Source organism: Poecilia reticulata, linkage group LG3 (genome assembly GCF_000633615.1).
Source record: "Poecilia reticulata strain Guanapo linkage group LG3, Guppy_female_1.0+MT, whole genome shotgun sequence".
Classification (NCBI taxonomy): domain Eukaryota; kingdom Metazoa; phylum Chordata; class Actinopteri; order Cyprinodontiformes; family Poeciliidae; genus Poecilia; species Poecilia reticulata.
The window spans coordinates 24,641,750-24,667,011 of NC_024333.1; the positions used below are offsets into that span (position 1 = coordinate 24,641,750).

The window sequence follows — 25,262 nt, forward strand, 5'->3', positions numbered from 1 at the left end:
CTCTATCAAGAATCTAATTTTTGCATTTAGCACAGTAGTCATAACTTTATACCTAATCAATGTATTTCTGGATGATTTAAGTTTTTCTGGACTGTTGTATTTCCAGAAATTGAAAAAATATAGAGAGCAGAAAAATTAAGACTTTCCATATTGAATGCAACTCTTTTAGGGTTTCCAAATTCACAACATTTAAAGCACTTTCCAGTGTCCATATTGTTAGTAGAAATGAATTTCTTGTTCCATTAGCTTAATGGAATCAGAAGTTTTGTGGCGCTTTTAGTGTCTGAATGACTGATTTCATTTCAAGAATGGTTTGACTACCCAAACTGATGTGTAAAAATGTCAATCCAGATATACGAGCACAGATCAAACAACCAAGACAAGGTAAGGACATGTAGACGAAAAGCTCACCGGCAGACTAATCAGCCCCCTCTAACACTCACACGGTCGATCAATAGAAAGACCTGGGGCCCTTGGCCAGCACTATATTACACACCAAAATTTCATATGCATTCATTGATTTTACTTTTCATAATAGTATATCATTGAGCTCCAATGGGAGCAAAAATGGAGGCAAGGGCCAGGGTCAACTCTCACATAGACACATGGATGGATGTTTGTACAATATTGATGGCACACGCAGAAAGAAATGACTAAATATCTGGATCAATAGCTCGTTTCCCTTGCTAGGACAGGTTGTTTCAGATGGAAATGTATAAATACTTCTTTATGGCTACGGGACTAATGCTAACTAACAGTGCAAATGCACCCCTAAAGGTAAACTCTTTGATTAGTCAAGGCCAGAGGTGAATAAAAGGGTGTGTATGTGCAGGGATGCCACACTTCCAGTGACCTGGGGATGATAATGCACGCAGAGGCCCAGTAAAGGGACCAATAATATAGCAAGTCACAAGCCCTGGGCAAAGAGCCCTGACCCCCAATTCATTTATACTAATGACCATCTCAGAGAATATCATTTCTTGTCATGTTAAAATGATGCACACCATGAATAATTAAAAAAATATATTTTCCTTGGTTTTATGGTGTAAGCAAATAATGAACAGAGAAACAAAGCACAGAGGAGCAGCTGGACATCAAATTAACCCCAGTGATCATTACTTTCTGCTGCTGATAACAGCAAGAGAGCTGCCTGTTTCTAATTTACAGTACAACACAGGAAAACAACACCCAACTACAGAGCTTCTTCTGCTCTGCAGTGGCCAGCAAGGCCATAAAGACAAGGGAACTGCATCACTGCCTGCTCCTTAATTAAATGAAAGCTGTTAGTTTCATTTACCTCCCTTCTTTTTTACAAAACGTACCTGCCTAGAGTTGAAGACCTCCCAGGCGCCATCCCTGCTCGGCCCTAAATCATGTTTGGGTGAGTGGCCCAGTGGGTCCCCACTGGACGAATAGCAGCCGCCCAGTGACTAGGCCAGCACAGGGCATGTGGCGGATCGACACCTAGGCAGCGATAAGTAATTCTGTAGAGGATTAGTAGCATGATAGCCTGATCAATACTGTGTGCTCAGGCCATTAGGAATGCAGCGAGGAAATGACCCCCTCTGGTAATAAAGCAGGGCATCTGGGTTCTCCTTCATTTGCCAACTCCATTAGTGTAATAGTATCATTATCTGCCACAGCCGTATTTTTCTAAGCACCGGCTTTAATACAGTCCAACCAGCGGGGGTCTGATGAAGCTCTGAGAGCCCCCATGCCAAGTGTTCCACCATCACCATTCTACACAGAGCCTAGGTGTAAATCTGGCTCCATAGGAGCTTATGTGTTACCCAGCCTCAGGTACACATACCCATGTTTTATGTCACTACCTTACACTATTTCTCYATTACTGGCTCATTAATAGAGGAAGCAGCATGCAGTTTAGGTTTTGAGGGAGAAAAGATGGCTGGCAGAGCGTGAAGCTGCTGAATGTGCTAAATCTGACACCCTCTCTTGCTAAAACATCAGCCTTGACACGACAGGACATTGGCATTAGGTGCCATAAATCGTTTCCTTTACACTAATTCATCAGCTAACATTTTGTAGGGGAGAATTGATTAACCATGTCCGGATGTGTGGCTACATAATCAGCTTTTACCTCAGTAGCTGTTAATTTAACAGGCCCACCAAGGGAAACACAAACCATTTTAATGAGTGTTTAGAAATTAAATACCCTAAACAGCTTGCACAAGGTGCCACAACCAGAGCAAACCAATGAGGCTGATCTAAGCAATGGCTGGGGCTGAGCCCAGGACCTCACAACATCTGGTGACCCCGTGTGATCATTACTTAGCCGGCTGCTCACACACACACACACACACACACACACACACACACACACGCTTCCTGTTTCGACCCAACACTTCATACTTGTCATCACTGTACAAATGGGGAGCTTGCATCAAAGAACACTGATACGGTGAGTTTGCATCAAAGAACATCGGGTTAAAGGACGGGGTCAGAGCTGTTTTCTCACTTGCCGAGGCATAAGTGGAAACTCATCCTGTGATGACGAAACTGATAGAACATAATGAAATGCTTTAAAGCCCTTTACAAGCCAAATGGAATCGTTACGGCGGTGGGAGGGGAGTAGGGGCTGCAGCGATAATGTAAAAGAAATATTACCCCTTTCAGGTCACAACCAGGGCTGCATATCATTTGGAAAACATGAAAATGTGATATTTTTAAATACAGCAATGACAATATCATTTGCAATCACCTCACATTTACCACACTCTACTCTTTCCCTTTAGCATCTTGTTGACTAAAATCTACATTAGGCTTCTATGACAACCATCCATCCATCCATTTTCTTTACACCCTTGTCCCTCAGTTGGGTCGGGGGGGTTGCTGGTGCTTATCTCCAGCTAACGTTCCGGGCGAGAGGCGGGGGTCACCCTGGACAGGTCGCCAGTCTGTCGCAGGGCAACACAGAGACATACAGGACACACAACCATGCACACACACTCACACCTAGGGACAATTTAGACAGACCAATTAACCTGACAGTCGTGTTTTTGGACTGTGGGAGGAAACCGGAGAACCTGGAGAAAGCCTACGCATGCACAGGGAGAACATGCAAACTCCATGCAGAAAGACCGGGGCCGGGAATCGAACCCAGAACCTTCTTGCTGCAAGGCAACAGCTCTACCAACTGCGCCACTGTGCAGCCYGCTTCTATGACATACAATAGCTAAATATAATATAAACTGGGGCTGCAACTAGAAATTATTTTCTTAATTGATTATTTTAAAGATTAATCGATTGATCAAATAAAAAAAAAATTTGCAATTCAGAAGATTTTTCATTTAACCACTTAAATCTTTCTGTACAATATTATAAATATATTAAAATATGAAACCTGCCTCTTGAGGAGTTCTTGGTAGATACAGATACAAACTTTTTTTTTTATCTTAAATGCTGCTACTTGTATACTTTTTTTAGCTGTTTTGATTTAATTACAACTCTGACGCTGTTTCAGCAAATGGTATTTTTTATAAATCTGTGTACGCATGTTAATAAATAATCAATAGCTAAATTAGTTGACGATTATTTCTATAATCAATTCATCACGATTAATCCATTTAATCGTTTCAGCCCTAATATAAATATTATAACCAACCCAACAGTCCTTCRTGGTTGTGATGATTATTTCAAATTGATACTTTGAGGAGCTCGAGGGGAAAAAAAACAAAAAACTTATGAACTATATCAAATAGTCTACATGTTCACTCAATCGAGCAACAAAACCTGTCATATCACATTCTGTTTTGACTTATTTCATAAATAATCAAGAAAACAAGCTGCCAAAAAATTTAAAATTGAAAAATTAAGTAACCATAACTACCTTGCTGAAGGTTGGTTTCTTTAAATAAACAAGCACCCATTAAGATAATCTCTAATCCTTTTCAGAATGGAACAGCAGACAGATTTAATATAAAAAAAGAAAAACAGATAATATCTAAAGTTGCTCTTAACTGTGTCATTACWAAACAACAGATACGACGAAACCTGGTTAAAACTGCATGCAATTCTTTCTTTGGCTGCTTTACTACAATAAAGTCATTTTGCAATTACATTGGCTCTTACTCAATCTTTTATTTATCTAAAGAGAAAGGAAGCTAAGCCATTAGGTCTGTGCCGCCCGACTGCCTGGAGGGCCAGCTGGAATGAGTTCCTTCTCTGAGCCGCTCATCTGGCCGCCATGGCTGCTTTCATAAACAGGAGGAACCACGTCTTACATAGTTTCACTGCTGTCTAACATGATCCAAACACATGTGCCTCAGCAGACAGTCACCAAGTTGGAGGATAGGAGGAGAAACAGACAGACAAACGGTAAGAAGCAAGACTATAAGTGCAACGGTGCAGAATTGTGGGTCATTGCAGATTAACAATTTAAAGTCCATATAATGGGATGCCAGAGAAAGTATCAAATAACCATCCCAGAGTTTTCTGAGCCTGCTAAAGAGAGTAAAGCCACCCTACAGTTCAGCAGGCCGGGAAAAAAAAACCTACAACAGCATTTTCTTGCCTTCTGCTTATTCTATGATAATCTATGCAATAAGCAAAGCGTCTTTTTATTCTATATTTTGATTTGGTCTACCAAGCAGGATCAAAATATGGGAAACAATAGTGGATCTGTAACATATATAGTGACATGAATCATTGTGGCTTTTCTGTTTTATGTCAAACCAATTATATAATGTTTTAGGTTTCTAAGTAAACTTTTGGTGTAAGTTCCATGATGCAGTCAAACTTTAGAATTTCCACTCACGGTTATCAAACAATCTCATAAAGGCCCATGTCTCGTCCTAATAATCATCAAGCAACAGCTATGTCTCCCCGCAGAAGTCCCAATAGGAAGGCATGGACCAAAAATGGCATTTCCACAGTGAGATAACTTTGACTAAATCCACCACTGGTTCGTGATATGTATGTTTTACCATGCTAAATGGCAGCCACAGAAAATTTCAGTCACAGTGATATTTTCTCCTCATCGAAAGGACTTTAAATCCTAGAAACAATATGAAGGAACATGTTCTGAGTTCCTGAAACTTAAAAACTAAAACAAAAATACCTTGATACAAATACTAGTTATATCTCTGTGGGAAAGTCTGTGGCTTCCAAAATGCCTCAATGCCGACTGTTCCTTCACCAACAGCTTTTTATTTAAAAATATATATTGGGAATTGATCATATTAATGTAAACAAACCCAGAACATCAGTAGCTATCTTATTGTTCATTAGATACAGCTAGGGTTAACATATGCAAAAATAATGGCTGAAAAAACTTCAACTGACATTCATGCAAACTGTTCAAAAAATTATTCCTTCATTCATCAACAATATAAACTGAAGAACATAAATTATCCCACAATTTCAGCATTTAGATTGCTTTACCTGTCTTATTTTTGAACGTAAACACATAGTTTAAAAGTAAAATAATTTAAAAGTAAAGTTCATCGTAATAGTCTTTTAGATTCAATCCTTTGTGTTGGCATAAAGCTAATTTCGAAGATTTAATAGAATAGAAATATCCTTTATTCTTCCACAGTGGGGAAATTCAGGTGTAACTTCAGCAAAGTGACAGAATAACAAGACGTATTGAGTGAATATCTCTAAATATATAACAGGAAAGGTCGTAATTTGTTATTTGAGAATGAACGAGTTTGTCCTGCACTATCAAATTGATACTGAAGCCAACGCATCAGCAGTGAAGCCTAAAGCTGCAGGAGACTGCTGACCTGGCAGCTGACCAAAATCCCAAATACTCCGATGACTAACTTCACTATTTGTTTTAGCTCTTGCGCTGAAGATGCTAATTGTAGTGCAATTAGCATCTTTTTTTTTTTTTCCTCTATTCCATTCATACGAGTGTAACATCCAAATGTAACATGCAAATGTTTTCGGATTTTGTGGTAGTTATGTATTTATATATATATAAAACTTTATTGCAATTGAGGTGAATCTATATTCGAATAATTGCGTGTTGTTTTAATTCGCATCATGTCGTCTTTCTTCACAAATATGGAGTGTAGTCTAGACCTGCTCCTGCAACCTAAAGCCACACATCAGCAGTTCATCTGCTTGATAAAACCGCCCTTTCAATGTGACTGTAATTCTTCATTGTGGCAGACTGAGAGGGGGAAAATGGAAAAACACAATAAAGGAAACAGGCAAGGTGAGGTATGCGCTGACATCCGCAGCTTTCTAGCCTCCAGAATGCAGCCAGCAGCACCGCATACGGAGCGTTAGATATTCAACCAGCGACAGGGCTTAAAAATATGCCAGACCGAACGGAGAAAAACGCTATCAATACCTTTCTTCTCTTCTCCCCCTCACTGTCACCCGATCTTTTCATGTTCCTGGAGTTGTGTTTACACTGCCTCGCTTTCATTAGGGGCGATGTTGGTTGTTGTAGTGCACGAAAAAACGTCGTTTCGACATTTTTTCGGTCTGACACACTGTTGACATAAGAAAGAAGTGGATTTTGTATATTTGCAAATCATCTAGTCCCGACCCACGGCGTAAAACGCGTTCTGGTCAGAATTTCTTGACAGGGGTTCTAAAAGCACAGCCTTGAGAACTACAAATCCCATAAGTGACAGTGTGCTTGCAGCGGAAGTAGAATCAGAACGCTCTGCGCAGGTGCGGCACCGGCACAGAAACGGTTAAATGTTAAATACGGTCATATACGCTTCTAAAGTACAGAACAAAGTAACATTACTTTAGAATAATTTCAATTTTTATGTCACTGTGTTGCTGTGGGATCCACACATTATTTCATATATGCATTTATTAAAGAGAATTTTCACCGGAAAGAGTTTTCCGGTGAAAAATGTCAAGAGAGAGTCAAGACAAATGAGCGATGGGGAGAAGAGGTACTTAAACATTACTTATGTATTTATTGACAGTTAATTAATTAATTAATTAATTTGCTTATTTATTATTTTTTCTATCAATGATTGAGCTGAGCCACACATAAATTTCTCCATTTATAATAGCACGGATTTGTAAATGTCATTGTATATTGTAGTTTTTACTGTCTAGATGCTTAGCTGTTTTTTATTTTATTATAAATTTACGTTGGATTATTTGTTTGTCTTGGCTTCAACAAAAAGTGAAATGATAATAATTGTTATTTATTTTTGTCATAATTATTTTACTTATAATAAAAATAATAATAAATTATAAATAATACATAAGTAATAATAATAATAATTATTATTATTATTATTATTGTAATAATAATAATAATAATAATAATAATTATTATTATTATTATTATTATTATGTCATAAGAATTCTAAAATAAATTTTAAACATGAACTCCATATGTTCGACACTTTTTAAAATCAAAAGCACATCTACTTTCATCTTAAGCCATGTGTAAAAATAGCAATCGTGCTTTGAACGGGCTCCAGCTAAAGTCTTGCCAGCCTTCTTTCAACTCTTGCATGCATCTCAAATCCAGGTGCCTGCTTTTCTGCCGGTGTGAGCTTCAGCTACGTCAGTCCTTTTCAACTCACCACAGATCATGAAAGTGCACCGTAAACACGCAGCAGCAGTGTGGCTGCCTTTGTCCATCACCTGCGAATGCCCTCCCAAGAGCTGAACCAGACTGCTCGTAACATAGGTCGAACAGAACTGAAATATGTTTTGTCCATTGTTCCTATCAAAGCACATGTGAAATGCATTCGGGTTTCACGGATGGCCTGGTGTTGGCTGTGGGAGGGCGGCGCAGGGGTGGATTGCAGGGGTCTGAAACACCTGTTACATATTACCATTACATACTTTGATCAGTGTCTTCATTAGTTCCCTTTGTAATATCTTCTCTTTTATGGTAGAGCTGACCCAAGTGAGCACACCAAAGTGGTTTAACACACATGTTTCATTTACCTGTCTTGCAAAGTGCTTAAAAGCTCACCCACTATGAAAGACGTGTGTGTCTGGCATTCTTAGTTATTAAAAGATGATGGTTCTTTTGGTTCCTTTTAATAACCTACATTTCCTCCCATCTGTCCTTGTCCTCCAACGGAAGTATAGGTTTGAAAAATATCCTTTTGACTATTTTTTTTTTTAATTTATGAAAACTAGACCCATATGCATGAAAAAACAGAGAAAAAGCTACGATTGTAATTTATTTTTTATAGTCTTCTTTATCATGTCAGATTCTGCCTACATCCAACCTTCATTTGTCATTACACAGCATATGTTTCTTTCATGTGTCTAACTGTGATTCACATTTTCTTATTGCCAGTCATATTTATGGTTAACATTAACAATTTTGGCTTACTTTGAAAGATCTGCTTGCGTGAGTATAATGTGGCAGATTTTAACCAACGCATATGTTGTGACTCTTGCTGAAACTTGGATTTCTGTTGTTTCTGTTACACTGTTTCTATTGGAAAGAAAAGTTGAATCCAAAATATCTGAGACACTTTAGAGACCACATTTCTAAAATTAAAGTCACAACTGGGCCCGTACACCACCTGGTTTTCTAACGGTTACAGTGAAGTTCAGAAACATAACTCAAGCTCTTGATGAATTGTCTTTCCATGTATTTGAATTTCTCCAAAACCTTTCATCACTTGATTTTAAATTAATCTACTAGTGATATTTTTTTTTAGAGAATCGCATGGATTCTTTGCACTAGAGTCTCTAGGCAATTAATGTAGATGGTTGCAAGTTTATAAAGGGGTTCCACATGGTTAAATTCTTAGCCACCTGGACAGAGATTTTCTGAACTCAGCCATTCACTTCTACAGCATTGCTTCACACCTGATTGTACAAAGGCTTGTGAGTGTCTCACATAGGTTTTGTCATCTGAAACTGTTATGTACTAATTGAAATGAAAGTACAATCAGCAGCATAGAGGAATTTCTTTTTCCTATGAAATCTTAGCAATAAGATTCAATGTTAACTTTTAAATTTATTGCATTTTACTAGATGGCAGCTTGTCTTTGAAATAGCATATTTATCAGAAATCAATACTCAAGGCCAACTGACGAAATGTTTATTTTGTTTAGTGTTTAAGGTAATATACTGCTCTGTTTTGTGGTCTTTTTGAGTGAACATTGCTGTTGCTCTTATTTGCCATGTCTCTTCTGCAAAAAGAAAAAAAGAAGATTTAACCGGGTTTGTCAGGTGATCACATTCAGTGGGAAAAACTTTGGTAAATACAGAAAATGAAATGTGAGGGTCATGTGTTAACTGACAATCACAAGAATCCCATCAAATCTAAAACTTGATCATTCACAATTTGATTTTTGGATACTGATAACCTATGACCCTACACACACACACAAAATGTATTTTATTAGAAAATCACAAGACTCCTTTAGAGGCTAACACCTTTCACAAAATACTATAGCACAAGAAAGAGAATAAGGATATAAATCTTTCTTTTTATAGCTGACCAAACGAATTCTGAAAATAAATGGATCACATTTTTATTACAGTTTTTTTTAAAGGAAACCGTTTGATAGTTTCCTTTGCTTTGCAATTGCAATTCATGTAAGTTTGTGTTTTCAATGTTACAAGTGGAAGAAAAGTTCAAGGGGTTAAATTACTTTTGTGTGTTTTCATTTGTCACATCATTTAGCCTCATCTGCATATTTACAATCCCTATTGTTTGTGCTGGTGATGTTAAAAAGAAAAACGTTTCACTCTCTTTTGTTCGCACACTGTCCACCAGCACAGTTTGTTCCCACAGGCAATGAGTCAAACTCATATTCACATGTTCTCACTGTCAGTCATCATGATGTGGAGCATGCTGAGGAGGAGAAACTTCTTCCCATGTTTTTTTTATTTGATGCTCACATTGGAGGCTCTGTGAGAAATCATGTAGTGCAGATTATTTACAGTAAGACGAGGCAATTACCTTCTTCAACAGCGCCTGTCATTTGTCGGACACTGAATCAGGGTCTAAAGTAGGCACCTCTCCTCTTATGTGTGACCTGCTGGGTCTGGCGTCAGACGAGGTCACCCTGTACGTAACTCTGATGTGGTTCCATTTGGAACAAAAGAGGGGAGGAAGAACCGCTTTGAACTTCTCCTATCATCAAAAAGTTCAGTGGATGGATCTGGCCAATGTGTTGGTGCTCATGTTTTCTGTTAATGTGCATTGCATCAGCTCTGGATGACCCTATGACAAGGCTTCCCTTTTGTGATATAATGAGCGTATAAAACGTTGCTGGAAGAAAGACAGGACAATGAAAAAACTCAGATTTGGAAAGTACTTTGTCCCAGGGGAACAGAGACCACTTTTTGTGCGCATTACAACCGGGGTCCAGCAGTCGGCTCTCCTTTGTGTTTTAAACTATTGAATTTCCTGAAATCTCTGAAATGCAACCGACATTCCTCTTTGTGAATTATGCCTTTCTGATGCAAGCATTTGAATTGGACCACCTTTTTGAAACTGCAGTTTTATCAAATTATAGATACACTATGAAAAAGGGAACGCAAATAACTCTCTAAATGTGGTGAAAGCATTGTCCGGCAGGATCTCCAGCGAAGGTACTGCGAGGAATTTTAAACAGCATTTTTCAGTCGCCACAGCCAAGACTGAGGAACGTCCTCAGCAATGTTTTGCCTTTGTGGAGACACGCTTGTTTTTGATTTTTATTTCTACTGAGTGACCATATGGAGCAAGTATGTGCCTCCTCTGCTCACTAACCTCTAATGCTTAGCCCTAGGAAGCTGTTATTTGTCAGTACTATAAAGCAGATTGCTGCCCAGTGGTTTCAATTAACATCAAAGACGTTTTTAAAGGCAGTAATAGCTGTATCAAAAGCCAAAATTCATTATTTAGCTTGYGTGCTAAAGTTTTCCAAAYGATTATGTCTTCTTTCAGTTGAAGATATATTTTTTTCCCCTTCCTGMCACTCTTTTGTCTTTTGTTGTTTTATAAAAATCCCTCACCACTCCTKCACAGACCCTCTGTGGCACCAGGGCACCTGATGGGCTCAAACCTTGTGGCCTATTTATGCCAGAATAAAAACCTRACTCTAAAATTTTAGGAAGATTAAACCATTTTTCCGTCTGTGCCSTAGAAGACTTTCTAATCTTCATTTTGTACTTATGCTGTAAGCAAAAGCTTAAACCTATTAAATGATGATAACCTGACCAAAAAAACGGTCAAACTTTAGAGGAAATAAACCAGGATAGTATGAGTCACAAAAGGTGCTCTGCAAAAATGTCAGTACACCCTGAACTTTTTCAAATTGTCTAAACTACTAACTTTAATCTATTTGTTTTTTTATGAGAGAGGCTAACGCAAAGTAGCATGTAACTGTGGAGGAGAAAAGCTAGTTGAATGCAAGTGTATTATATGTACATAAAATTAAGGGCAGTCACTTGGATTAAGAGGTCATCTGTGTCTCTATAACAAAACATGGCAGTGGCAGCATCAACCTGTGGGGGTCCRTTTCTTCAGTAGAAAGGCAAGATGGATAAAGATGTGTAGAAATACTAAAATTGCGAGGCATTATGATTTTATCACTTTACCACGTGTCCCYGTTTGCCTTTCTGTGATTCTCATTTTGTTCTAAATATTTGCTGCTCTTCCAGTTYGTTACTRAAACCTCAGATATGCATTAGATGCTTAAAGCTACACACCTGCTTYTGTATTGTATCCTATTATTTATCACTTCAGTTTTACTTTGAATATCCAGATTCTTTTCCATTACACATCGTTCCTGCTGATTTGTATTTTACTTCAAATTTTTGAGCTTTTTCTTTTACTCTCCTGAGTTTCCCATGCATAAGCCAACTCAAATGCTATGTCCAACATCCTGTGTTTGAGTCTTTTCATATGAGAGTTGTAWAAACTGAGTCGTTCCTGTTTTCCGAGGGACAAAATCTGCATCATTTCTTCAACAAAATAAGATCATTTTAGAGACACCAACATCAATCCTGAGRGGGAGAAACTTTCAGCTCCATAGCTGTGGCTCAAAGTGCATGTCTGGGTTTGTGAAACAGTACACAAGAACATCCACCCTTCTACGAACGTTGATTAAGCCTCAATAAATGATCATAAAGCCCCAAAGGAATGAGCCCTTTGGTTCGCGAACAGAAATGCGTGTAGCCTTAGCATTAGATGTGGTACACCTCTTTGCCTGGGATCACTTCCAGACACGAATATGAGGAAGCGCTTTGCTGTTGCTGTGATTTAAAAACCATGATCACTGAGCAYTTTTATAAGAAGCCCATTAAAAGTGAGGTTTTGACATACAAAAGAGCCCCTGTTTAAATCTCACGCTCATTGTAAGGTTGAAAGACATCATAAAACTCTATACGGAAGCATAGTCTCCGTGTGCGTCCTTGACTCCATCGGGAGGGAAACTCTTTTGTAGGGAAAGACGTGACCTGTTTCTCTGGAGAAAGAAGCCTGCAGCCTGCAGCCTGGGCCTCGCCGTTGTGCCGCAGATTAATCGCACATTTGTTCAGCATGACACGATCACTCACAGYGGACTTAACTTTTCACAAAGACGTCTGTCTGAAATATGCTGATCTGTCAAAACACTCCCCGGTCCGAGGGAGTAAGTTTCTGTAGGTCCAGCTGAGGTGGACTCAGTGGTGCAAGGTGACCCCTCCTCCCACGTGCCTTTGACAGTGTTTATAAAGTGCCAACTCCTCTCATTAGCACTCCCATTACCCTTTAGTTAAAGGAGGCCTGCACATCAAACAAAGCCAGAGCTAGCAATAGCTGATATGGCATTAATATGATATGGAAGAGTTCAATGAGAACTGAGCAAGATCTCTTTGATGGGGACTGTTTTACATTAGAGRCTTTTTATTAGGGCTTTTCTGGTCTTTAATGTGCATGTTTTCCCCTTGAGTCAGTGTTTCCAGGTTTAGGTCTTCGTGTTTGACCACTCTCTGAAGAAGAGGCACATGCGGTCTGCATACGACAGCAATTGCTGTTGGGAGGACATGTAATACGCTGCTGGTACTAGGAGAAAAAAAAAGCTGTTAGGTTCTTTGAAGTCACGGCTGGGTTCATGTACTTTATTTTCAATGGCTACATAACCATTCATTGCATTATTTTACCYATTTGTTAGTAATACATGTGATACAGATGAATGTGAGGTGGATTTAAGTTTGACAAGAGATCAAGTATTTATTTGACAGCCCAAAGTACACCCAAACCCACCAGTCTGACCAATGACATGAACACTGAAGGGTGTTTATTTATCCGTGCACATTTTTCCTCAGTTCCAAATTAGTTGACGTTAAGGAGCGTGCTGATGGTGACAGGTACATTTAACGCCGGCTGAAAGGTTTAAATCACACCCACCTTCCTGTATATACAGTGTTCTGTCTGAGGCAGCCTTCATTTTTAATTACTGCACATTCAATTGAAAGACRGGCTRGTTTATAATGAAGCCCAATGTTCTTTTTTGTTTTCTTTTAGGTTGTGTTTTGTTAAAAACTTCAGTATTTTGCACATTCCACACAGCTTGAGAAGTTGCCCTTCTTTTCTAATGACAGGTCAGCTAATGGAAGGGTGAAATGCATCAGGATTCGAAATAATTTTCCTGAAAAATAGTCACCATCACCGCAAAATAAATTAACTGCTTGCAGTAGCCAAGACAAATATTTCAACAACACATGGAAAAGTCATTTTTCAAGGCGCTAAGCCATTACTGTACAGAGTGGGATGCTTGCTGGTAGTACAGCAGGGTTGCAAAGGGGGTATGCTCAGATCATATGAAATGTTGCAATAATTCTTGATGCGAGTATTGAATTTCTTTTTTTTTTTTTTGTATGCCACATGTGTTTGCATGTCTGTTTGGTTTGGCCTGAAACTGAAAACAGCTTCTGGTTATTTAGCAGCCATTACAGCTTTGATGTCAAATGAGTCTTGTTTCCATTTGCTGAAACTTTGTATTTGTGTTGCGGTGCAAAGATTGAATGTCTGTGATTTGTTTCTCYGTGTTGTTTATAATGGCTTTCAATATCATTTTAAGAAGCACAGGATGGCCTTCGTCTTCATCATCCTTTTGTTTGCACCCCAACATGTGCCTTTACCACCGTCAGTGATTCAGCACAATAAGTTAATGATTACATGTTTTGGAGCTTTCTTCTTCTGACAAATGGGGAATCATTTAAAGTGCCTGTCAAGTCATCAATTYCCCCTGCACTCTATTTGTGTAGTTACTGATGTTTGGGGGATGTCAGTGGGGGACATCCTGACTTCTGAAATCTGTTTAACATACAAAACAGAAGTACCAATTGCTTTCTACCCAGAGGAGGTAATATTTTCCATGGGTCTCTGACCCACAGTGTCCATCAAAAAGTAGTCTGAAGTCAATGACCAGCTCTAAAAATGATCCCGTAAAGTGAAGAATGTGGGGTGTCGCCCTACAGGCCATGGACAACTGACAATATCTAAAAAAAAAACAGTGTGCCACAGCTTTTTCACACATGCAGATCATACTGTGTGTCACGGAGCCAAATTCTCATTTCAACACTGTGTCAAAGGCGGCTTTGGACCACATCCCGAGCTCTTAGCTTGTTTGTCTTTTGTAAAAAAGGACAACTACCCTACCAGTGCCAAAGTACTCCAAGCTCTTTGATTTGTGAAAATCTAACAGAGGGACTGCTCCCTGCTCAGCTGGTGCACAGATGTGTATGCGTGTGTGTGCAAGTGTATAGGGGAGCCCGCTGTCTGAACCGAACACAGATTAGTGACTCCTTTTTTTTTTTTTTTTTTTTTAAATTCCTAATAAATAAACCCCAGTGCATGCTGGGTTATGTGTGAGGGAAAATAACATGCCGCTAGCCAATCAGAAGCAGGTGGCGCAGGGCTTGGTGGCTGCAGTCCCTGCAGCTCTTATCGTAAAACAACTGCACTTTTAACTTTAATTGTAGTTGTGGATGGATTTGGGGGTTTGGGTTAGAAGTGTTTTATTACTTCGGACTGGAATCAAAGCAGCAGAAATATAATTATCTTAAAAGCAGGCAACAATTTTGTCATGATGGACGGTGGCCAAGTTTCAGACTCTACACACTGATAAGGCCACTCACCAAGAACAAAACACAAATGGGAAAAACGGCACGTTGGATCATTGTGGTGCACTGTAGGACCCACTTTCTGACTGTATCAATTATGTCACCTATAATCAAAAACACTGGATTTTATTGCATGCAGCAAACCCATATATAACAATATCCATAAGACACAGCTATACTTAAAAAACAACTGCGTTAAAACCAACCCAGTTTATGTCTCTTGGCTAAAACAGCCTGAGGTTAAATCTGAAGGAATCCAGGCCCGGTTGATTTAACACGGAGGGGATGGATTATTGGTTTGACCCAACATACTGGTTACGTGTTCAACCAAAAAATGGATCAAAGCGACTACTGCTTAAAGCTAAGGCTACCAAAGAACCAGTTGCAAAGACTAAACCCATTAAACCTTGACTAATAAGCAAGTTGGACTTTATATTTTTTTTAGTTTTAGTTGAAAGAAAGAGAGAAAGAGTGAAAAGGAGAAATCACACATCACAGGGTTTGATAAGGCTTTATTGGTGAACAATTTGATCTGAATAACAAAATTATTATTAGTTTATAATTATCTGTCCTCTTTGGGGCTTTTGGTTAAATGCCAAAATTAAATAAACAACTACATTCATATAGTTACAAAAAAGAGCCCTGGAAAACTTAGATGAGGATTAAAAAATGCTTCTCGTCCTGCCTGGAATGACCTCATAACCTATTTTTGGTCAAAATGTGCAAGTTGATCCTATAAGCTGGTACGTCTGTGCTAACTACTTAGCAGACAGAAGACTAATGTCAAGTTAACACACTTGCTCGATAATGTGATCTAAAGTCATTGACACGGCCTGCTGACATTGACATTATCATGAAGCAAAATTCGACCGCCTTATCGTTTCTTATTTCGTCCTGTTGAAGAGGTTCATTGAAGTATAAAGATGAGGTTCTGTTTTTGTCTCTTCTTTAACTCTTAAAGTCTTTCACCTGTTTCTGACCCAATGTTTTTTTTTAATTGCTCAACTTCTGTGGTGGAAAGAAAGAACCTAGCAGGGTTTTGTCAGTATATTTACCTGTCAAGTTAATATTTAGATTTAATCTTATCACTTCAGCTGTTCAAATTATTTAAAACAGAAAACACAGAACTATTCTACCATGAGTACATTTTTGTTTTCATTCTGACATCATAGCTAGTTCATGCTTCAACTCTGAAATAAAGACACGTCTGGGTTTCTCCACTGTGATTATTTACTGTAGACAAGTAAATGTGCTACTGAAATTAATAGTCAAACTTAACATGTTATGTGACTTTACAGAGAGCATTCAGGCCATATTATATTTCAAAATTCATTTTTTAATGTTATTTATCCTTATAGCTTTTTAGTGATACTTTCTCCTTCTGTCAGTCAGTATATTTGAATCTGCAGCAGAGCTAATCATAGCTTGACTCAACCCTTTTGACTTTTGGGTCATGATTATGATGAAAATATATTCCAAATAAGTTAAGGAATATTTTCTCCAGGCGTCCATCTATTTGTACCAGCGATTTCATTTGCACTTCTCCAGCTTCAAGACGGTGCCTGTTAATCCATAAGCCGAATGCATTGTGAATTGTTAAAATAGGCCATAGGTAGATCTCTGTGTGATGTCCCAGGCGGTGGTTCTGCTCTGATGGCCTCCAGTGAGCTTTTCTCTGAACATAGTGGGGGAGATTATGATGAGAGAGGCAGAGAATGAGATGACACACCCTGTCTCCTTAATTCGCTGCTTTATCGTGAACAGAGGCATTAAGAGGCACTCTCTTTTTTCCCCTCCCTCTCTCTGGTGAATCGTACATGTCACACTGCACAGTGTCTCTATATGAGTCAGTCACCTCAGGTGTTCCGCACTCATTTCGACGCAGGCATGGCATGGCGCGCCATCAGATTACTTCTTCCATGGCACCGGAGATCACAAAAGAAAAAGTGTGATTAATGATTTCAATTGAAGATTCGTCACTTTTGCTGCAACGTTTTAGATGAATCATTTCATTCTTTCATTGAGGTTTATGTTTCTTATTGCTGTGAAACAGTTTTTTTCCCCACACTATTAGAAAACACTCTACCGATGTTTCACACACTCACTGAGTTAATATTCATTTATTTATTTATGCTGATACTTCATTATTTTTGAAGTTTTTGCTTGGTCGACATACCTTTGGTTTAAACTCACATAAGCCCATCTGGTCAGCATGTAGAGTGCCTTAAAATATTTTACACCCCTTAAACTTTTTTAAAACTTGTCACTGAACTTCAATGTGTTTCTGTATGGCAGGCATTCTGGCCATCTGAGCAAATACTTTGTAGAATCACCTTTCGCAGCTTTTGCAGTTGCCTTCTGAAGTATGTCTCTATCAACTTTGCACATCTGCCGATTTGTTGCAAAACACTCAGGGCAACACTGATATTTTAACAGTCCCTTCGGGTTTTCTTCTGAGGAGTCCCTGCATTTAGCTCCCCAGATCCCATTGACTCCATCCAACTCTGCTGCCTCTGCTGAAGAAAAGAAGTCCCAAATTATGATGCCGCCACCACCATGTGTCACCTTGTGGACCATCTGCTTAGGTTTATGTGCAGTGTTTCATTTTGGTCACATTTATTCACGTGTTTGCTACGTGCTCTTTATGACTTCTGAGAAACTGCATGCAGGAATCATTATGGTTTCCTTTCAACAATGTTTTTTTTTTATTTTTTGTCTTGCCATGCACCTTCCAACACCAGATATTTGGAGAACCTAATTAATAGTTATCAAGTCAAGTAATTTCCCCACCTCAGCTGTTAACGCTATCCTTTTCTGGAATGTTAGCTTAGGTGAATGTAAATAAATAAAACCCCCAAACAGCCAAATTTAAACATTTACCACTTCCATCTGCATGTGTTTATGCAGTCTCTAAATGGCTGTAAATTTTCAGCATTATTTGCCAAGAAGAAGACACAAACGGTTGACCCTGTGCTGACCTATCTCACATCTAACCCCAGTTTCACACGTTTGACAGACAATAAAACAAAAATGTTGGATAAGTCTAATCCAAAAAGGCTGAGCCACAAAAACATCACATTGCCGATTTTTTGGGCCCCGTCCCATGAGCCCCAGCTCTTGGTAATTAGTCAGCAATTGGAGATAAAGCGTGTGATTAGGAGTGAAAACAACGTGGGGATTGCAGACTGTGGTTTGGAAAGGCAGATTCCTTCGGGAGACACAAGTCTGTCACAGAAGGGAGCTCTTGATTTAAAGGCGTTGATTCAGTCAAATTGCTCGTTGTGTGAGACAGCGCAGGCGTTTTTAATTACAATCATTAAATTACAGGCTAAGGAGTTATGGCGCGTACAATGCAGCATACACTGAGTCGAACTCTAAACTGCTTTGGTCCTTCTATTATGTGTCTGCATCTCCAGGATATCCATGTGTTGTTCCCTCTATGTGTATGTCTAATACAGAACTTTTTGACATATCCCACACTACACTGTCAAAGCAGCAGAGTTTTTTAATGTTTGTATTTTTGGTTTTAAACATCTGGTAGGCTAAAGCTCTTCAGCTAAAAGGCTTACAGAGGTGATGAGGCAGGGCTTTCCTTTAAAACAATGTATTTTTTTTCCACTTTTAGCTGTTTACGTTTCACAAATTATCACACTAAGCTATTTCTGAAGTGATATACGACCGACTCTCCCACCCTTTCACTGCTGTGAATGTGTCTCACATTTATACAACCTGTGATATTTGGTCCACCAAAATGTCTACATAGGGTTTTGGAGGGTTTTCTTTGGTTTTCGACGTGGTCCCGTTAATCTCCTACTGGCACCAAACAAATTTGCGTGTCTATATCAGGCTTTGAGATGGATACCACTCAACTATGTTGATTACTTTGTGGACAGATGAGTTTTTTTTTTGTTTTGTTTTTTGTGTATGTGTTTGAGTGTTGAACCTGCCAGTAGTTAATGTGTTTGACTTTAAGGGTCCCCTAAATACACCATGCACACTCCAGTGTGCGGGCATGTGCAGTGCTGCAAAATGACTTTGATTGTTAGTGTGTGAACCGCTCTGAATGTGAGCGCAGTGTGGGAGGGGTACACAATGTCAACTAACAGGAACAACAACAACAACAACAGTTAGGCTGGCTGCAGCCGAGCCTCAGCTATGTTGTAATTAGAAGTGGATGAAAATGTGGGATAACAGTGTCTTTAACCATAACCAAACGTTTCTCCCAGGAAGAGGATTACAGGCACAAACTGAATGTGGTCTGCACTCCACTCGGTTTGCCACATGTAGCTGATTCTCAGGCCACCAGTTCTGGCTCGCTCTCCTTTGCCACCGGCCATTTAGGGCTGCACCCCAGATGTGTGATACGGTCATCTTTAACTGCTTGAATGACTCACTCGCTTTCTTAAACTTTCATGCGTGTGTGCGCGTGTTTGTCCATGTATGTCCATGAACTCCTAATCCTATTATCCTCCAGTCTGTGCTGCCTCCCACTGGTTGGGCTTGATACCGACAGTGACTCCATCCCCAGCTATAAGGCATGTAAACTCGCTGGCCGCTTTCTCAGAAACACCTGTAAACCACATGGCAGCATTTAGGTATGTAGACAAAATCTGCTGACGATCAAACTGGGCATCAGAAATAGGAAGAAAGGAGATTTAGGTGAGTTTGAACGTGGCATGGTTGTCAATGCAGGAGGGATCTACTAGGATTTCCAGGGATTGTACAAAGAAAGGGAAAACATCCAGAAAGCGGCAGACAGGTTCTAGATGGCAGAAAGGCAACAATAACCCAACAAAGGTATGCAGAAAACCATTCCTGAACCTTAAAGCAGATGGACTGCAGCATCAGAAAGCTGCACAGTTTGCACAAGCAAAGATGGACAATAACACCCAATTGTTTCCTGAAACAACAAAAGAAAAGCAACATAAAATGATAGAAACTGAATGTGACATTACACATATGTATATAAAATTTACAACAAACCTGTGACATTTTTTATAAAATGTGTCACAAATATTTTGGCATCTTGTTTAATCTAAGCCATTTGCGAAGATAAAAAAAAAAAAAAACTTCGATTTGTGTCATACAGGTTGGAGTAAAACGCACAATTACAATTCAGATTCTATTAGGCATTTGACACTCTAAACTTGGAAATGGATGCCGATAAGGACGCCTCCCCTCTGCACTTTCCAAAGAAAAATGTAACTAAATTTGCACTGCAGCTTGGTATAAATCATGACCGCCACATGCGGGAACGAGTTTCAGGCTCTACCACCATGTCCTGGCACACAGAGCACATCTAAGAAAACTTGTAAACAGTCAACCATAATCACATGTAGCCCCAACAGAGACATGATTAATCCATTCCCTGCCTGTCTGAAAATGCCAGGAAATGTTTCCTTATTAGAAAGCGGTCCAAATATGGGCTTTCACTCTGCAATGGCTGTGGAAAAAGAAGAGTTTTAACCAATATGTCGGGTTGATCGTGTTTCACTGATGGCACGCTGTGTTAAACCCGGTGAAAGCTGCAGCCTGGGGGATAATTCGGACCTGTTAATTGCTGCCCTGTCTGTGTTTTCCCTTCACTGGGATGACCTCTGTATATCCTATCAGAGATATATGGTGAGTTTTAAGAGTTTAAGTGGCTGCAATAAAACAACACAAAGCCTGCTTTGTATGCTAAACTCTCACTCCAAATAGGAAAGAGTGCTGCCAGCATCCTCAGCCCTGCATGAGGCTGGATCTCGGCAGGATAGCAGAGCTTCATTTTCAGCTTTGCGCCTGACCCTTTGCATTCCTGTACCCCATGGTTGCCCCCTCTACGCCCCCCCAAACCTCCTCTGGGGTTCACTCAGGTGGGAGAGACTGCCCGGTCAACACAGAAGCAGCAGCAAAAGGGGAGGGAGAGATGGTTGAATGCAGACAGAATGGTTTGCTCAGCAGCCTGTTGCTTTGGTTTGTTTGGAGCTGCGGTCCTTGCTGGAATATGTAACCAAATTCCTTTCCCTGTCCCACAATCGCAGTTTGTTGCCAGCTTCCCTGGCAATGAGGCCCTGAATTAGGGCCAGTCCTCCTGCTCATCCCACAAAGCCTTTCATGTTCCTAAACCGCAGCCTGAACGAGGCGCCTTGGTTTCAACAGCAGCAGACCAGCATATGTTTGCCTAATTCCTAAGACATGATGACAGTGGTCTCCAAGCCACAAAAAGACAGCTTCGTTTTTTTTTTGTTTTTTTTTTCTTCACCCTGCACTTTAATTATTATTTTTTTGTTGTTGATGACTTCCAATAGTTACAAGCCACATGTTTTCTCATTTCACATGTTTTTATTCCTTTTTTTTTAATGAGCAGTCCCCCACACTCCTAAATTTTTCCTCCTGCTCCTCCTCCACGGTCAGCCCCTCGCTTTCCACAAAGATTTCCTAGCCCTGTGACCTTCTGACTGGAAAAAAAACAAAGAGCAGCGGGGGAGGTTTTTTCATTGCCCAGCAGGAGAGGGAATTATGGTTGGTTATTGCCCGCAACTGCTAGGTGTGAGGAAGGATTGCAGCAGTGAGAGGTGGACACAGTCTCCCTGTCACAGGTCACAGCCGATTACGACAAACTCGGCCCGATCTCGTAAAGACAGGGCGTCGGAGAGCAACACCCAGCGCTGTACCCGCCAGTGCCCCCTTGAACTTCAGCTCACACCGACGGGCGCCTCTTATTTTATCAGAGTTTTTTTTTTTTTTGCTGTCCAAAGAGGTTTTATTGATTTAATATTTTCATGAACTAAAATAAACCTGAATCTCAGAATGTAATAAGAAATATGAATTTCCACCACAGTTGGGTGGAGGTGGCAGCCAGCTGGCAGAGGAGTAATTGAATGTGTCTCTTCGGCGTTGAGCGAACAGACTCTCTCTGGAATCAAGCGCGCATTCTTGAAGTGTTCAACTTTGCGCAGTGTTCTAAGGTGCTGTACGCTGATAAATCAACCTGCTGGAATTTAACAACTGAAACTGGAGCAAAAATTGCATGGGTACTTTTCAGTCATTTATTCTATGCAGAGATGATACAAGTTTAACCGCAAAAGATACAACTAAATTTGTAAATTTCCAAGTAATATTCAAATTGTACTCATTAAAAAAAAACAAAAAAAAAACGTTACAGTTACTGCTTGAGGATTTCTTTTAACTCAAACTACTTCCATTAGTTATGTTCACATTAACATAATAAACTGTTTTGTCTACTTGCATGGATAATAGCTTATATTTTAAAGATTCAATCTAGAATCCTCTTCTGTAGTATATGTTTAAAACCTACAGGCTCAGTTTGATCAATATCGAATAAACCTGATTAAGTGATACACACAAATGGCTCAAGACTGAAGCAAACCAAGCTGCTACTCTGATCCTGTGAGCCAGCAGGGGGCGATCAAGAGTGCGTGACCTCTTGACCGCCCCCTAAGCTAAATCTGACCAGAGAATTTCGTGCTTATTTTAATGACTCTATTTCTAAACTGGCTTCCAAGACTAAAAAAATATCAAGTAAAGAAAAGGAAATCGTTTGATAAATTAAACGAGCTAACAAATGTATTAGTTATAGCTAGAGAAAGAAAAGCAGCTACAGTTCAAATGTCAGCAGCTTAATCAGTTTTGCCGATTGTTTTTGTGTGTCACGTTTTATAGATAGTAGGACAGCAAATGAACTGATAAACAGATGGCAGTAGAATCTGCTTACGAACTGAACCGAGTCTGGACAGAAAAACAATACTGCAAACAAGACCGACCATCACGACATGTATCCCAATATGGAGCTGGAACTGGGGAGTCAAATCAGATTCTGCTCAGGGTTCTGAACCGGCTCTGAGGATCACAATCATATCCACATACCAACAGGTTTTATCAATGCAGAGGATCCATTCTGTTGTAATAGACGCCTTTTGGGGGTCAGAATCATGACACCTTCACTGTTTTTTCATAAATGTTTGACTAGGGTTTATTATGAAGTGAAGCAGATGTTACATTAAATTTACAAACTCACCTCCTCGTTTATAGCTTTAATAAAAGTTAAATTTAACATCCTCAAAAAAAATAATCTATTTTTAAATTGTAGTTTAAAACCAAGATCAACAACCTTTGACATCCCATGATACCTTGCTGAACTCGACTTTGCATTTGCCGCCGGAGTCTGCTGAGGTTTCACATTTTTTGTGTTGCAAAGATTTTGTCTTTGGTGTCAGAGGAGGTGTTATTGATGGCGTGATGATAATAAAACCCACAGGAGGCATTGCTCTTAATGCCACCACAATCTACAGCATAATCTCTAACCCCTGTCTTATTAAACACAGAGTCTGTTTGCTGCCGAGGTGAGACAGAGAGCCGCAAATCTCTCACAGAGCCAAAGCGAAGCTTCGAGGAGCCAAGAGAAATAAGCACAAGAGTCGCACTCAAATTATTCAGACCTTAGTGCTGCATAATAGTGTGCTTTGATGGGGAAGGTATCCATATTTCCTACTTTTTATTCCACTTATCAGTCACGCTGCTTTCCCTCCCCTCAGGCCAGACTTTTGGAAGTTAAGACTCCTTGGATCACATCAGCTGCCTGTGGCTGTCATTGCATGTGTTTAGTTTTACCGCCAGTTTCCTTCGGCTTACTGCGGCCCCGATATCCTCTCATATGGTGTGTGACACACACTTATCCTGGGCAAATCTACGCAGCCGGCACTGCCAAGTCAAACAACTTTGTATATTGCTGACGTCCTACCCAATATCGTTAGGCTTTAAAGATCTGTGTGTTTTTTACCAGCTTGTTCATGTACAAATCTGACCATAGTTTCAAACACTCAATCATTAAATTCTCAGCGCCGCTCGCTGAAACGCTCAGTTTATTTTTTTTTTTCCCCCTGCATGTACAGACAGCCGCAATACATTTTTAGCAGCCACGGCAGGAGTTGTGTGTTTTCTAACGCGTTGGCCATATGTGGCACCCTGACCTCTTTCATAAACAGAACAGTCTACAAAGCACTACGGGCCTGTTCCACCAGTTTGGGGAAGGAAAAGAAGGGTTCATTAAAGCGACGCTTTGGGTGGGGCTCCATTGGGGTGCTTTGGATGAAAGTCTCATTGGAGCCATTCGTCTTTGAGTTAAAAACGTGGGCAGCACTTGAGACTGTACATAACCAAGGTCCATATCATCCTTGTATTGGTTGAGCCAAATACTTTACCCGTCTGTTCAGCAGAAGGTTGACAGAATTAACTTGAAAAGGACTCCCCTGTCCCTGCACTGTCAGGCACCATCCACTCCTTCAGGCAACTCCAAACTCCTCTGGCATCCTTTGTGCTTTGTTGTGTGGACTTGGATGCACAACAGTGGCTGGGCACAACAATTAACTTTCCATGAATAAACAGCTCTTTCTCTCTGAAACAGATGATCAGTTTCTGTGTTATGGGGTCTTTGATTGATGTGGGTGGCCAGACTAGAATGGTACTCACTTTAAGCAGACCCCTGAGCATTGGAGCCCTATCATTACAACCCTACCTTGAGACTGCGGCGCAGTGCTCTACCTGTGGGTATCAGGTGTTGTGAGAGCTTTCGTGGGGGCGGGAGGGATGGGGCAGGACTGGGTGTAATTACACATGCATGTGAGGGGAAAAGCTTCTGAGGGTAATGAGGTTTAGAGGACGCTGCCATCTCAGGGGGTGGTCCCTCCCTCCGCTCCGACGGGGATCCCATTGCCCCTCTGTCTGCGCCCGGTGACGCGAGTCGCCCGGGTCCCCCCCGGGGCCCCTCCTCTCCGCGCGCTCGGACAATGGGATGTTCTTCAGTGGGGACCTGGAAGGTGCGCCCACCCCGGTCGCTTCAGCCAAGCAGGCTCCCAGAGCGGCCCGCAGGCATTTCATCACATTACATCAGATCAAAAGCAATAAGCTAATTACAAATGACTGTGGGCATGCAAGCAGTAAATACAGAATCAACATAATTGATTTAATCCTCTCAATGCAAAGTGAAAAACCTATCAATGACTCGACTAAACGTACAGCCTTGTGTCCCAGGGAAACGGCGACAATTGGATGAATTAAAAGATTGCATGAGGCTCGTTGAACCAACAAAAACTCCAGCGACGCCAGGAGACGTTTTAATTTTAGCCTTCAGCTCTACGCCGTGGACACTTTCAGACTCACTTGTTGTGTTTATTCATCTGTTTTCCTTTCTACGGCGAAGGAGCTTTTGTGAGCACAAGTTTCTTCCATCTTTCACGGCGGCG

The 25,262-nt window shown here is 40.2% G+C and overlaps 1 protein-coding gene across 1 annotated transcript in view; it reads right to left on the reverse strand.

Annotated features, from left to right (window-relative positions):
* Positions 1–6,539, reverse strand: part of fto (FTO alpha-ketoglutarate dependent dioxygenase) — a 139,815-nt gene extending 133,276 nt beyond the window's left edge. The window contains exon 1 of the mRNA XM_008405567.2: positions 6,320–6,539. Within this exon, the coding sequence (XP_008403789.1) occupies positions 6,320–6,397 (78 nt within the window). The 5' untranslated portion in view covers positions 6,398–6,539. The remainder of the gene's footprint in view (positions 1–6,319) is intronic.
* Between the last annotated feature and the right edge of the window lie 18,723 nt (positions 6,540–25,262).